Source organism: Scophthalmus maximus, chromosome 11 (assembly GCF_022379125.1).
Source record: "Scophthalmus maximus strain ysfricsl-2021 chromosome 11, ASM2237912v1, whole genome shotgun sequence".
In the NCBI taxonomy this organism is placed as follows: Eukaryota; Metazoa; Chordata; class Actinopteri; order Pleuronectiformes; family Scophthalmidae; genus Scophthalmus; species Scophthalmus maximus.
The window spans coordinates 7505456-7517744 of record NC_061525.1 but is presented as its reverse complement, the minus strand read 5'-3'; the positions used below and the strand labels follow the sequence as shown (position 1 = coordinate 7517744).

The 12289-nt window shown below is 43.9% G+C and overlaps 1 protein-coding gene across 12 annotated transcripts in view; it reads left to right on the top strand.

Annotated features, from left to right (window-relative positions):
- Nucleotides 1-12289, top strand: part of tenm4 (teneurin transmembrane protein 4) — a 143481-nt gene that overhangs the window by 57155 nt on the left and 74037 nt on the right. For 5 of the 12 annotated variants that reach the window (XM_035623486.2, XM_035623481.2, XM_035623480.2 and 2 more), the window contains 4 exons: nucleotides 6398-6647; nucleotides 9138-9212; nucleotides 10107-10205; nucleotides 11150-11385. In XM_035623486.2, coding sequence (XP_035479379.2) covers nucleotides 6398-6647; nucleotides 9138-9212; nucleotides 10107-10205; nucleotides 11150-11385 — 660 coding nt within the window. The remainder of the gene's footprint in view (nucleotides 1-6397; nucleotides 6648-9137; nucleotides 9213-10106; nucleotides 10206-11149; nucleotides 11386-12289) is intronic. The other 7 variants (XM_047335740.1, XM_035623482.2, XM_047335741.1 and 4 more) reach the window with 3 other exon arrangements.

The following is a 12289-nucleotide window of genomic DNA, read 5'->3' as shown; positions in this document are numbered from 1 at the left end:
CAGGGTTGACACGGTTCAGGACATATTTACTCTTGTATTCAGTTAACAACCACAGGAAGAAAAACGTATGCCTAGAATAATTGGCTAACAGTGTATATGTTGCACTGGAAAACAGGTGGCTTTTTATCACTTCATATTGCATTTGCTCAAGGTCATCTCTGAGCCCACGTACGGGACTTAACATGTTCTGCTGGATTTTGAATAAGTAAACGCTTTCAGCAGCATATCGTTATTCACATTAGTAGCCTCCAAGGCTGCGGTGTTTATTTATTTGTGATGGGGGTGGGTAGTTTTTTCATTTCGAAGAACACTGAGCCGGGGTTTCTGCGGGGCCGACGAGGCTGCTCGCTGAAGCCTGCAGTCCTTTTGTGAAGCATGTGTTTCACCGTGGCCCTCGGCTTTCTCTGAGGGGCTTCTTCCCGGGGAGACTGCCAGTGGGAGCCCGCTGCCACGCTGAGCCCAAAGATCTGAGGCTCTGCAACCCTCCTGGCATTAGCATCTCTTAATGCAAAGCAGCATGGGGTGGGCCAGTGTTGGCTTTCAGTGCAGCCGGGCTCCCCGGTGAAAAGAGCCGACACACCGCGACCTCGCAGCTGACCATGCAGGAACGCTGGGCCGCGTACGCGGCTTAGGGACGTGGCTGTGCGTGAATTCAAATAAGTCTTCATTTGAACTGCTTAATCATCCCCCCGTGTCTGCGAGGACAGGGGGAAAATCTGGTTAAAAGAGGTCACACCAGAAAGTAATTTAGCCACAGACACCATGAGGGATGAAGCTATCTGAGGCTAAATAATAATTTAATGATCAACACATGGCACTTGCAAGCCATGTCCCTGTTCTTCTGATTATGCGAGGTTTCAGTTTTGACTCAACATATCAAAAGGAATCTCTTTCCCCTTGATGTTGTTGAGTTATCAATAAACTGGAGCCAACAGACAATTTGTCCAGTTCCATTCGACTAGCTGTTCGTCAGTGCACAGAGAGCGGGCATAATGCATTTTGCATACCGACATATCTTCTTTTCATTGACATAAATTGAGACACATTACTTTCATTCCATGATAATTGCAGACCATCTGTGCCCTCTAACAAAATCTCCAACCCCTTGATGGATCTGCAGCAGAGTGACATGCACAACAGAGCAAACGTTACCACTTGTCTTGTTCTTGCTAAGGCAGCTCAAAAACTGACAGAAAATCCATTTGATCTCACAAAGGCAGAGAGAGGCAGATGCTTGGGACCTAACGGATCAGGTTGCAAACTGTGGTAAACCTTAGTTGGAAAGAAATTTGAAAATAGTTGTATTTTTTAACAAAAACCTTTTCTTTTGCAAGGGCTCTATTACTGTTTCACCCAACATGTCCTAAATAGTATGAAACTAGGTTGGTTTAAACATGTGGTTTGAAAGCGGACAACAGGATTTCATACAAAAGCCGTTTTCCCCCTTCCAGGTACAAATGAAGGTGAACTTCAACTCAGATTACAGAAGGTCTTTCCCCCCCCATCATTTCCATAAAGAGATAACTCGTGGCGAGCGGCTTGTCATACCCACCATGTGTTGTTGGCGGTGCCCGTTACCTGTCAAACGAGTACAGCGGAGACGGGCCAGTATTCCCCTCAGACTATTCTAATGGCGCAGGAAACAGCAGGGCCGGCAGAGAGAGAGAGAGAGCCAGCTCCGGGGAGCCCGCAGAGAGTGCAGCTCCACCGCCTTCATGACCAATTCTATTTGTATTTTTATAGACAAATGGTACTCAACTGGAAATTCCGCTCCTACGATTAGCCATCGGCACTATTGCAGTGAGCAAGATTCAACGATTTATCTGGACGCTGGATGGCTTTTGATTAATTCGCCATCGAATCGCTCACACCTCATTGCGTTGATCGGGTGTCCGGGGCATGTCATATCACTTTATTTCATCAGGTGCGGCCATCGGTGCCCCTGTGATTTTATCAGCTGTCCTTGTTCAGAAGTGGACCTTCTCCCTGGACGCTGCACAGAGAAGCCAGTGTTCTTTTCTATATGTATGTTACCAAATGTGGTCACAACTATGCTACCAAAGCATTTCCCTCGTGTAGATGTCAGGTATTTTGAAGACTTCATACATTTGTTCACAGTGATGAACTGTGAAATGTGACAGAGCTTATTTCAAAGAGTGCAAGTTTCCCATTGCATGGTTTAGCATTAGTTTATAGTTTGCACACGCTGTAGCACTGCATGCAGCTCATCTGACATAGCCTACATTGATTTTCTCCTACTGTAAAAACTACAGTTGCTGCATAAGTACATGTGCCACCATCTGGTTGCTAAGTATCCAATGACACGTGTATGCAGTGAAATGAAGGCATTGGTCTCATTCATGTACAGATTTAACCGCGACAGTGCACTTTATTGAACTGTTTCCATGACTACTACTGTCGCTGATTTTAGTCAAGCGGGACTTTCACGCGATGATGTGGAGGGTGAGATTTGCAGGAGCACTCGTCAGCTGCAGAGTGGCATTGTTACTGACAAGTCAATTTTAGAGTGTGATTTTATGTAGTCCATTTTTTTCTTTCTTTCCCACTAACTCATCTCTTGAGCAAGATATGTATTTTTTTGGTTTGGTAACTGGCAGTCGGTGTGCAGTGAATTCACTGACATGAAGAAAGACACTCCACATTAAAGCTTCAGCATACTTTTTGCTTTCACTCCTGCTCATACAGAGCATTTTAGCTGGAATAGCTGTAGGCTACTGGCTACTGGCCAACTTGATGTACCGAGCACCTTTCACCAATAAGAGGAGAATGACTGTCCCTGAGGTGAATCAGATTAATTATAATATTTATGACATTTTGAATTATTTATTTCATGGGATTTGTTCTTTTGGATGGAAGGATTTAAATCAATCGTGAACCCCCAACGATCAGCCCTTTAATCTGGGTACAATAAACTCATTTGACACATTTAGTTTGAAGTTTTCAGAAATATGAAGTAGTCAGAGAGAAAAACGTCTTCTAAGGCTGTACAATTCAAAAATTAAGAACAGTTTTTTAATACAACACGTTCTGTACATTTTGATTCCCCATCTGAAGCAGCACCAAGACTATGGTGCCAGATTAAAGTTTCTCATTTTAGTTACATTAGTTCATTGACAATTGACATTCTCAAAAGTCCAACAGAATTAACAAACATCCCAGGTTTAAAAAGTCCTCAGCCAAAAAAAAAAAAACCCCGCAAACTTTACAAATGTAATGCACACTCTGGAATGTAACCATTTGATTTAATGTCATTGAGAAGCTTTTCGATACTACTACAATTTGGAAATTATAACATCTTACCATTAAACACACATTTGCGTTTTCTCTCTGGGTGGGGGGTGAGGTCGCAGCTAATGAAGAGGATTTGCCTTAATTACTTGTCGAGAATAGCATCAGGAGGTCTCAACCAGTGCATACATCTGTTAGGAAGAAAAATGAAAAAACACATTCCCTAGACTGAATGGATATCTTCAGGCTTCTGTGGTGAATGCCATGTGAAGGTTTGGCTATTGTAGTAAAGCCCCCTTCTCCGTCTCTGTGATAACAAATTAATCTCCCTTTCTTGCCAATTCGGTTGTGCAAAGCAGGTCAATAGAAAACCATTTATTTTTTCCTCTGTCCTTTGGATGGTGGTGAATAATTGTTGCTGAATCGCCACATCTGTGGGGGTCACGTTGCCCTGCGCTTTGTCTCGTAAACAGTCTAGTTTCTCATTTTATTGTTAATCTCCGCTCACACACACTCGCAAAAAAGAAAGAAAGAAAGAAAAATTTAAAAAACACGTCTACTTACGGGGCGGTTGAGGGGTTGGACGAGGACAAGCGTGCATACAGTCAGCTAATGTATTCAAATAATGATGCAGTGCTTATCCAGTTCTTTTTCTGTAGAGCCAGTTCTACCATGTATTATGATGGTAATAAGCGTATATTCAAATAATTAGGCAAGTGAAGTGGGCGAGTTTAGCGAAACAGCTCTCTGCAGACTTGAGCAAAAGCACTTACGACTCAGTAGTTACTGACAAACATTATAATGCAACTTAATTCACGTTTGCACTTAAAAAGATTTGTATTGTAATCTGCTACATTTTAATATTCATGACATATTGTTAAAATTGAGTAAAAACCTGTGTTGCACTAAACAAACATGTAAAAACAAAAAAAACAAATACATAATACTATGTTTTTATTACATGCCAAGGTAAATAATGTAGAATTACATTTCTTTAATTATGTGTCTCATCATAAATTCAATGTTCTCAAATTACAACACCACTAAGACTCTCTTCAAATCGTGTAGTTATTGTTGCAGTTGTGATGCTTTTCAACGCAGTGCACAAAACGACAGGAGCATTCTAGTTTTGCATTAGCAATACCTTTGTGTTAAGTGTATGGTGCATTGATAGATATCTATTCCTTCCTGTGGCCATCATTGAGGCAATAGAATGAGTCCAATCCGAATTACTTATTGTCATAGGAGGTATTTGTTTACCAGGCAGTAAATGCAGCATTCCAGAGCAGTGATGCATTTTTCCCCGGGATACATTTGTCTGCGCGTGACTGCACTGTCCCCGCATCAAATTAGCATAACCTTATTAATGGCTTTAGGGATCAGGTACATTACCGAGCAGGAGGGAGGTCATCAACAACTGTGTGGCTTTACCCGCACACCATTCTGTTGTTCAACTGGACGGTAGTGTTCCTCGCTCTTGCTCTCTCTCTCTCTCTCTCTCTCAGCGTCTCAGCTAATTACGAGGGCAGCATTGTGCCAAAGTGTGCTCGGTGTGGAACCATCTGTCAGCGCGACGGATGCCTAATATAGGGCTCTCTCCGAAATAAAATCATTTCTGCCAGTGGTCCTTCCCGTGGAAATTTGTGACCCACACAGTTATGACCCAGGCTCAAAAATCAAGTCTGAAAAATGTGTGTTTTTTGTTTTTTTTTAGTCAACGGGCAGGAATGACCTGAAAACACTGGCCCATGTGAAATGTACATGCCTGTCGAAAGGCTTAGACTCATTATACGCATTATACTTGTAAACACAATGGGCTCCCTTTCCCATTTCCCCTCGAATGCCTCGAGCAGTCCATCCTAAAGCCACTTTGTTCTCAGCAAAGCCAGGATTGCAGCTCAACGGGTTTATTTATTTGCCCTGATTGACACGTGTTGATATGGCAGCTTTCCGTTCCTTGAAGGGAAAACCCCCCGAAATGACTGTTAGCTTCTCCGCTGACACCATTGGGTGCTTTAATAAAGGAGCTGATTATACAAAATAAACCCTCCGCACGTCTGCATTCCACCCTTTTCTGCTGTAAATTGGCAATTTCGTGTTGTGGATATCTGTGAAATAAAGGAGGCTCGCTCGCTATAAAGAAAAGCCACTCTTTCAACTCTGTGTGAAGCCAGTTCATTGATTGATGAATGGCTGAGCAGATGTGGAAATAAACGGATACAGAGTGCACAAGGACATTGGTCTTCTATCTTGTGAAGTGCAGGGAGTATCAGATAGGAGCACATAGGACCTCTGGGTACAATCTGTTCTTCTAGACTTCATATCTAATAGTTTTAAATCCTCTGCTGAAAAGTGACAACGGAGCTCGTAAAAAGGCATAAAGCCACAAAACAATACTGCAATCACTTCCCCAAAGTTGACCACTGCAAAGGTGAACACGGCGAGCGGCTGATTGTGGCAAATCCTAAAGATGCGCCGCTTGAGCTGTAAATGGTGCAACGGTCAACGTTTTTTGCGCAAGACCGAGTGAGACGGACTGTTGTTGTAAACAGACCACACAGACTCAAATGACCTTCCCTGGCTAAATAATTGTCTGGAGGAAGAAAAAAATAAACTAAAGAACTGGTCAGTTTCGCGAAGAAGCCGGCTGGTCTGTTTACACAGGGGCCAGTAGCTCGTCTGAGTAAACTTTCAAAGGTCTCCGTGGGAGGCAGGGAGCACACTCTGCTAGAGACCACTTTGGAGAGATAATGAGCAGAGGAAGGACTTGTTTTTTTTTGTTGTTTTTTTTGAAGAGTGGTTCATGTCAGGGATTTGTAGCTCTCGAGTCTTAAGAGTCTTTAGGCAGGAATTAATGTGCCGCTGGTGAAACCACAGCTTATCATTTATCAGTCAGAAAGTTGATGCTTACGGAGTTAAAGTTACTCTAGGAGGCACAACTCAATAATCCTGCTGGCACACGCAGACACACAACATCCAGAACCATGCTGTTGTCTCGGTGTCTTTGATGATGGTGCCTCCGGAGATAACCGAGACTCGAAAGCGCCTCACAAATACACAGTGAATGCGTATGCTCCAGGATTATTTAGTTTCACATTCATGTAACATGTTTTTATTGTTTCCCTTCTTTTTTTTTCCTCGCTCTCAGACGGAGCCTTTCAAAACCACTCGCGGCTACGGACACCTCCCCTGCCACTCTCCCACTCCCACTCGCCCAATCATCAGCACCATGCGGCCTCCATTAACTCCTTGAACAGGGGCAACTACACGCCACGGAGCAACCCGAGTCCCGCGCCCACGGACAGCTCCGCTCCTCCCGAGGGTCCGGCCGGTGGCCAAGACTCCGGCGGCGCGCAGGACAACTGGCTGCTCAACAGCAACATCCCCCTGGAAACAAGGTATTGTCCAGCTCGCCTTCTGACTCTGAATGTACAGAGACGTTGGCATCCGAAAGAGCCTGAGCTTGACCTTGCGCCACCGAACGCAGCGTTTCATGCTGTCTGCTCCGTGTTGAATTACCCCTGTGCTAACGAGGAGCAAAGCAATAAAATGGAAAATACCCTGCTAGGGGCAAAGGCCTACGTTTGTGATGAACATGATTTTGTGGCAAACAAGAGAAAAGTGCCGCTTTTGGGGTCCTTGTCTAAATGTTGGCAATCCCAACAGCGAAAGCTATTGAGTTTAAACAGCAGCGTAATTATAATCACGCTGGATGTGAAACAGTTCCTTGCAAAATTACATTCGGGCTCCTGTGAACAGGCTTCATAGCCCCTCAACATCAGCCCAGCGTTTTCATTTGGTATTAATCAGTATTCAGTGCTCTCGCCCATTTCTCAATAGGAGGCCCTCGTGTGAAGTAGATCTGTCAAGTGTTATTGTAACAAAGGGAATATCTGTTGGTATTTCTTCTGCTGGTCGTATGGCAAGGTGGTATGAAGAACAATCTCAACCCTCCCGATGATCACATTACTCCGCTCGCAGTAGAAAAAGTCCCGAAACAAAACCCAACTCCTCAGTCGTCCGCTGAGTGCATTTAAATAAAAAAGCCATCGTAGAACCTTGGCATCGAAGGCACTTACTGCAGATAATGATAATAAATAAATCAATCAATCAATCCAATAATTTGGGTGATTAAATGATTACCACCTAGTCAAAGCAATCCAGTGAAACACGATTGTCTGTAGAAGTGTGAGCCAAACTTTTTCTAGAGCGCAGCAGCCCTTCAGAGGACTGGTTCTTTCTCATGGCCCCCCGTGCAATCCAACACACAATATGACATGCTTGTCGTTTTTTTTTTTTTAATTTTCAAATATTATATTTCCTTCTTCCTTTTTTTTATAGGGGATAGGGATGTAGGTTTTTTAATTGGCCTCGTGAGCCTGCAGTTGGGCACACACGCACTCTGATATGGGACTGATGGATATCCACGAGTAGCCAAGTAGCATTCAGTGTAACGTTATTGTGTTTCTGGTCCGTGTCAGACCACATCCACGCAACAGAAGAAGCCCCTTGTTTAGATACACGCTCCAAACTTTTTGAGTCCCTCTCCTGTATCGTATAACCCCGTTCCGTGTCAAATTCACTCTCACCCTTTGTGCTGCTTTCGGTCAAATTCCCTGCCTGCGTGCCACATTGAAGAACACAACGCATTGTCCAACTAATAAAAACTACTGCCATAAAGAGTGTGATTCGGGGCACAACAATACAAACAACAGAGCACAATATGAAACGAAATGTTTCTTTTGGCTCGCTATATGCATCGTCATATCGCACAGCCCTATGGGCCCGTAGCGCGCTTAACCCGTTGCCATGAATCAAACCGCCGTTGACAGGAAATTAGCAAACAGTTAAGGTGGCGTGAGCGAAACAACCAGGCGTGAGCGGACCTACTGTCTCTTCCAGACAGTTTTTTGGGGTTTTTTTTGACACGGTTCAATCAACAGGAAAATGAGCATCAGTTTCATCTGGTTGAAGGACAGTTAGTGCTGTAATGAATGATTATGCGTCATCCAGCTCCTAGTTAATCCTACTCAGGTATTCCCTGCGGAGTAGGAAAAAAACAGATGTTCGGAGAGAGTGGATCTGCAACAGGCAAAGAGAGCTGCTAAAAACCACATGTGTAGTGTCTGTGATCTATACCGCTGACTACTAAATCAACGACTTGAGCTCCAATAATGAAAACTGAAACCATTAGTAATGCCCACACGGGCCCCGGAAATATTGAATGTCACTCTTACTTCGTAAATGGTATAGCGATGGCCCTCCCATGACGCTTTTATGAAATGTAATGGCCCTGATCAATTCTGTGCTGGTAGGTCTCATCCTGGTCCCGCCACTGGAGAGGTGCCAGCAGTTGGCTGCATGGCCCGATCCAGCCTCACCACTTTTCTTTAGAGTTTCTGCCAGGGATCTCTCTCTCTCTCTCTCGCTTCATTAAAAGTTGCATTCTTCCCCGGAACACAAGCTTGAGAGACCATGAACACACCTCGCTACTGGCCTCCATGGGGCAGGGATAGAAAAAACAAAGGCTTTTCTCTTGTAACACCAAACATGTTCGGCCTGCCTTTTGCATGTGGACAGTTCATTTCTCCATTGCATTGCTGCAGTATTTCCTTATGGAACAGAGCTAGGGGGGGAAGTGCATTAGCGGAGAAATGAGACATACAGCCCTAGAAACAGAAATTGTGATTTTTGTGTTGTTTTTTTAAGAGCGTTGCAACCATTTAATAGAACATAACTGTACTTAGGGATATCACCCAATGGGAAGACGAGTTCATTTGTAATCAATATTATATTTGTATACTGTTTTGTCTGGTATAAGTGTAAGATACCCTTAAAGTTCTCATTTGTAAGTGATGCACTGTTTTCTTCCAATCACAACCTTAAAGGAGCCAGAATACTCTAATGTTTATCAGAGAAGAGCAAGAGGCATGCAGAGAAGGGCAGGGCTCGTACAAAACAAGGTATGGCAGTGTCCAAATGAGGGGAACGAGAGAGCTAGATGTCTATTTGTCTCTCACACTTTTGTAGAAGTAGTTCCATAAGGGCCTTGGTTTGTTGTCGTTTTCCCCCTCCCACACACTGTCTGTCATGATCTCCATTCGTCAGTTGTTGTTGTTGTTGTAGTTGATGTTGCTTGGTGATCTCATACTCATAGAGGTAGTGCTGCCAGGGCGCACCCACGTGACGCTGTGCCACGACTTTTTTTTCTTCTTCTCACACTGAGGAAATAGAACATTTGCAGTTTGCATAGTCCCAGTGAATTTTGTACTCATCCAATGTGATGATTGGATGAACCAATGAAAACTACCAAACCAAAGAACCAATGAAAACAAATGAATAGTCAAAGTTGTTATATCGACATTGAAGTTGTATTCTCAGTTACACATGAGAAAACATTCCCCCTTCAACATGACCAGTAGCTGTCGGTAGCCACGGTCAATTCAATTATTGGCCTAGTTAGTTAACTAGTAAAGAAAAAAATTATTTAATTCATAATTCCCTCTTCTGACGGTCTCTTTATTTGTGCTGCATATGTGAAATTTTTCAAAACACAAACTTCTTGTTTTCATTTGCCGGTATACTTAATGCCTGGCTAATTCCAATCCTTTATTGGATTTTTGGCCGGCTTCCAGGTAATATTCTAAACATGAATAAACTATTCATAAAGGCAGTTTAACATTTGACCGTGTGGTCAGCTGTAGTTTCCACAGCCCGTGCGCGCAGCGTCAGAGGTGCGCCCCGGCGCTCAAACACATAGCACTATACCTCTGCACATACTGTATTGGCATTCTTGTGGGTTTTTTTGCATGTACATCTCAACCTAGCTTCATATCCATCTTTCCACCTGTGTGTAGAAACATAGCAAAGCAGACATTCCTAGAGACTTTACAGGACAACCTCATTGAGATGGACATTCTGGCATCAGCGCACCGTGATGCCGCGTACAGCGACGGGTATGTTGCATGTTTGCTATCTGACTCATACATCTGCCAGAATCTGCTTTGCTATGAAAACAAATGTGCCCGTGCCGTTAATTCTACCGAACATTCCTCTGTTTCGAAATGCTGTCGATCACCAGTGTATGTCTCCTGCAGTGGTAGAGTCTTTGCTGCACTTGTCCCATCCCTGTTTAATGCAAGGAAAAAAATGTGCATCGAGTCAAATTGTTGGGTTCTATTGCTTTTGATTAATGTTAAACACGACCGCTTTATGAACCACTGTTGTCCGCGCTATCGCTCGCTGCTAGAAAAGGATCTGTCGGTAGATTAGTCCTGATACTTTTGCATTAAATATGGTCTCAGTGACTTTCCACATCATGCATTGTAATGTGACATTCCATCACGTCCGTGTCACTGTCGCTTCAGAGCTTCTTGTAAACTTGTCAGGGGAACGGCCTTGACAACAGTGCCGCTGCCACTGACTCTCTGATGGGCTGATCATATGCACTTGGACACGCAGCTCGACACATGTTTTCTGAGATAGTCAACCATGTTCCTTCAAGGGCAAATAAATCTGCTCAGCCCCGCGCTGCAACCGTATATACCATATCTTTCCGCGGGACAGCCTTGACACATAGTCACGGGGAATTACTCCTCACCAGGCTGGCATGAATACGTAAACAAGAGCCAGCTGCGGTCACTAGTCCTATAAATTGGATTTAATATTGATTCACTGCTTCGACTGAGCAAAACCCAATATGCTTTAGTATTCTTACTAATCTAGCAGAAGCGTGACTCTGGTAACAGTATTGAAAGTGCTCGGAAGAAGAATTACTCGCCAGTGGATGGGACTGCACTTGGATAGACAGTAGCCTGCAACACTATGATGATAGAAATCCCAAAGACAAAGAGGTTTTCGGCTAAGACTAAGAAGAAAATGTCTATTCTTTTTGTCCCAGGCACTTCCTGTTCAAACCAGGTGGAACATCACCAATGTATTGCACGACATCCCCTGGGTACCCCTTGACCTCCAGCACGGTGTACTCGCCTCCCCCTCGCCCTCTGCCTCGAAACACCTTCTCTCGACCCGCCTTCAGCCTGAAGAAACCCTATAAGCACTGCAACTGGAAGTGCGCTGCACTCAGTGCCATTCTCATCTCAGTAACGCTGCTGTTCCTGTTGGCCTACTTCATTGGTGAGTCACCTCTCATGCTCCCACACACCAGGGTGGGCACCTATCCACCTCGAGCCCCACCCCTCACTTAACTGCAGAAATCGTTTGAGTCCGTACTCCGTTGTGTTCCCCCTGTCATCCGTTTCAGTGCTCCTCGCCCTCCTGGTCCAAAGTAACGTTATCATTCATAGACTTGGTTGACTGGATCTGCAGAGATGGGTAATCCAGTGTCTCGCTCTTGTGAATAGGTCTGAGAGGGAACGAATTAAGAAGGCATCGGCCATCGCACGAGAGAGAAAGGCTGCACATGCAGAATGTGCATCTTATTTGATTTGAGATTGCCTGACCAGCATAACTCAGGTCTCAGCTGCGTTAACACTACCAGCTGCGATGTGTCTAAATTATACTATTACATCGGGTCTTTCTGACTGATATTATTCCTCGTTGGAATGATATTCATATCTGACGATACAGTCCCTTATGTATCTCGTATTCATAATAAGAGACTGTTTTGTACCAGACACGCACATGCAGCTGATAGAGAAATATAGATATATAGATAGAGATACTAAAAAAATGAAAATGGACACTCGAGTGGATCCTGAAGGAATTATACTATGATGCGGTTTCTCCATATACCACGAGATCAGATAGTAAAGCAATTCTTGTGTTCTCGCTTGGATTTTATATGGATTTTCTTTCTCGACTGTTCGACAATGCCTACTATCACTGCTTGTACTAGCCACCCAGTATGTATGTTCAAGCATTCTGACGCTTTTTCCAGCAATGTAAAATTCAACGTTTTTGGGAGTTGCATAGATTTTTTTTTTTTTGCAAGAGATTCGTGGGTTTGTAGCAATCAGCAATAATGATGATGGAGGAGGGATGGGGAGAGCAGGGATTTTGAATAGGTCAGTAAGTCCAG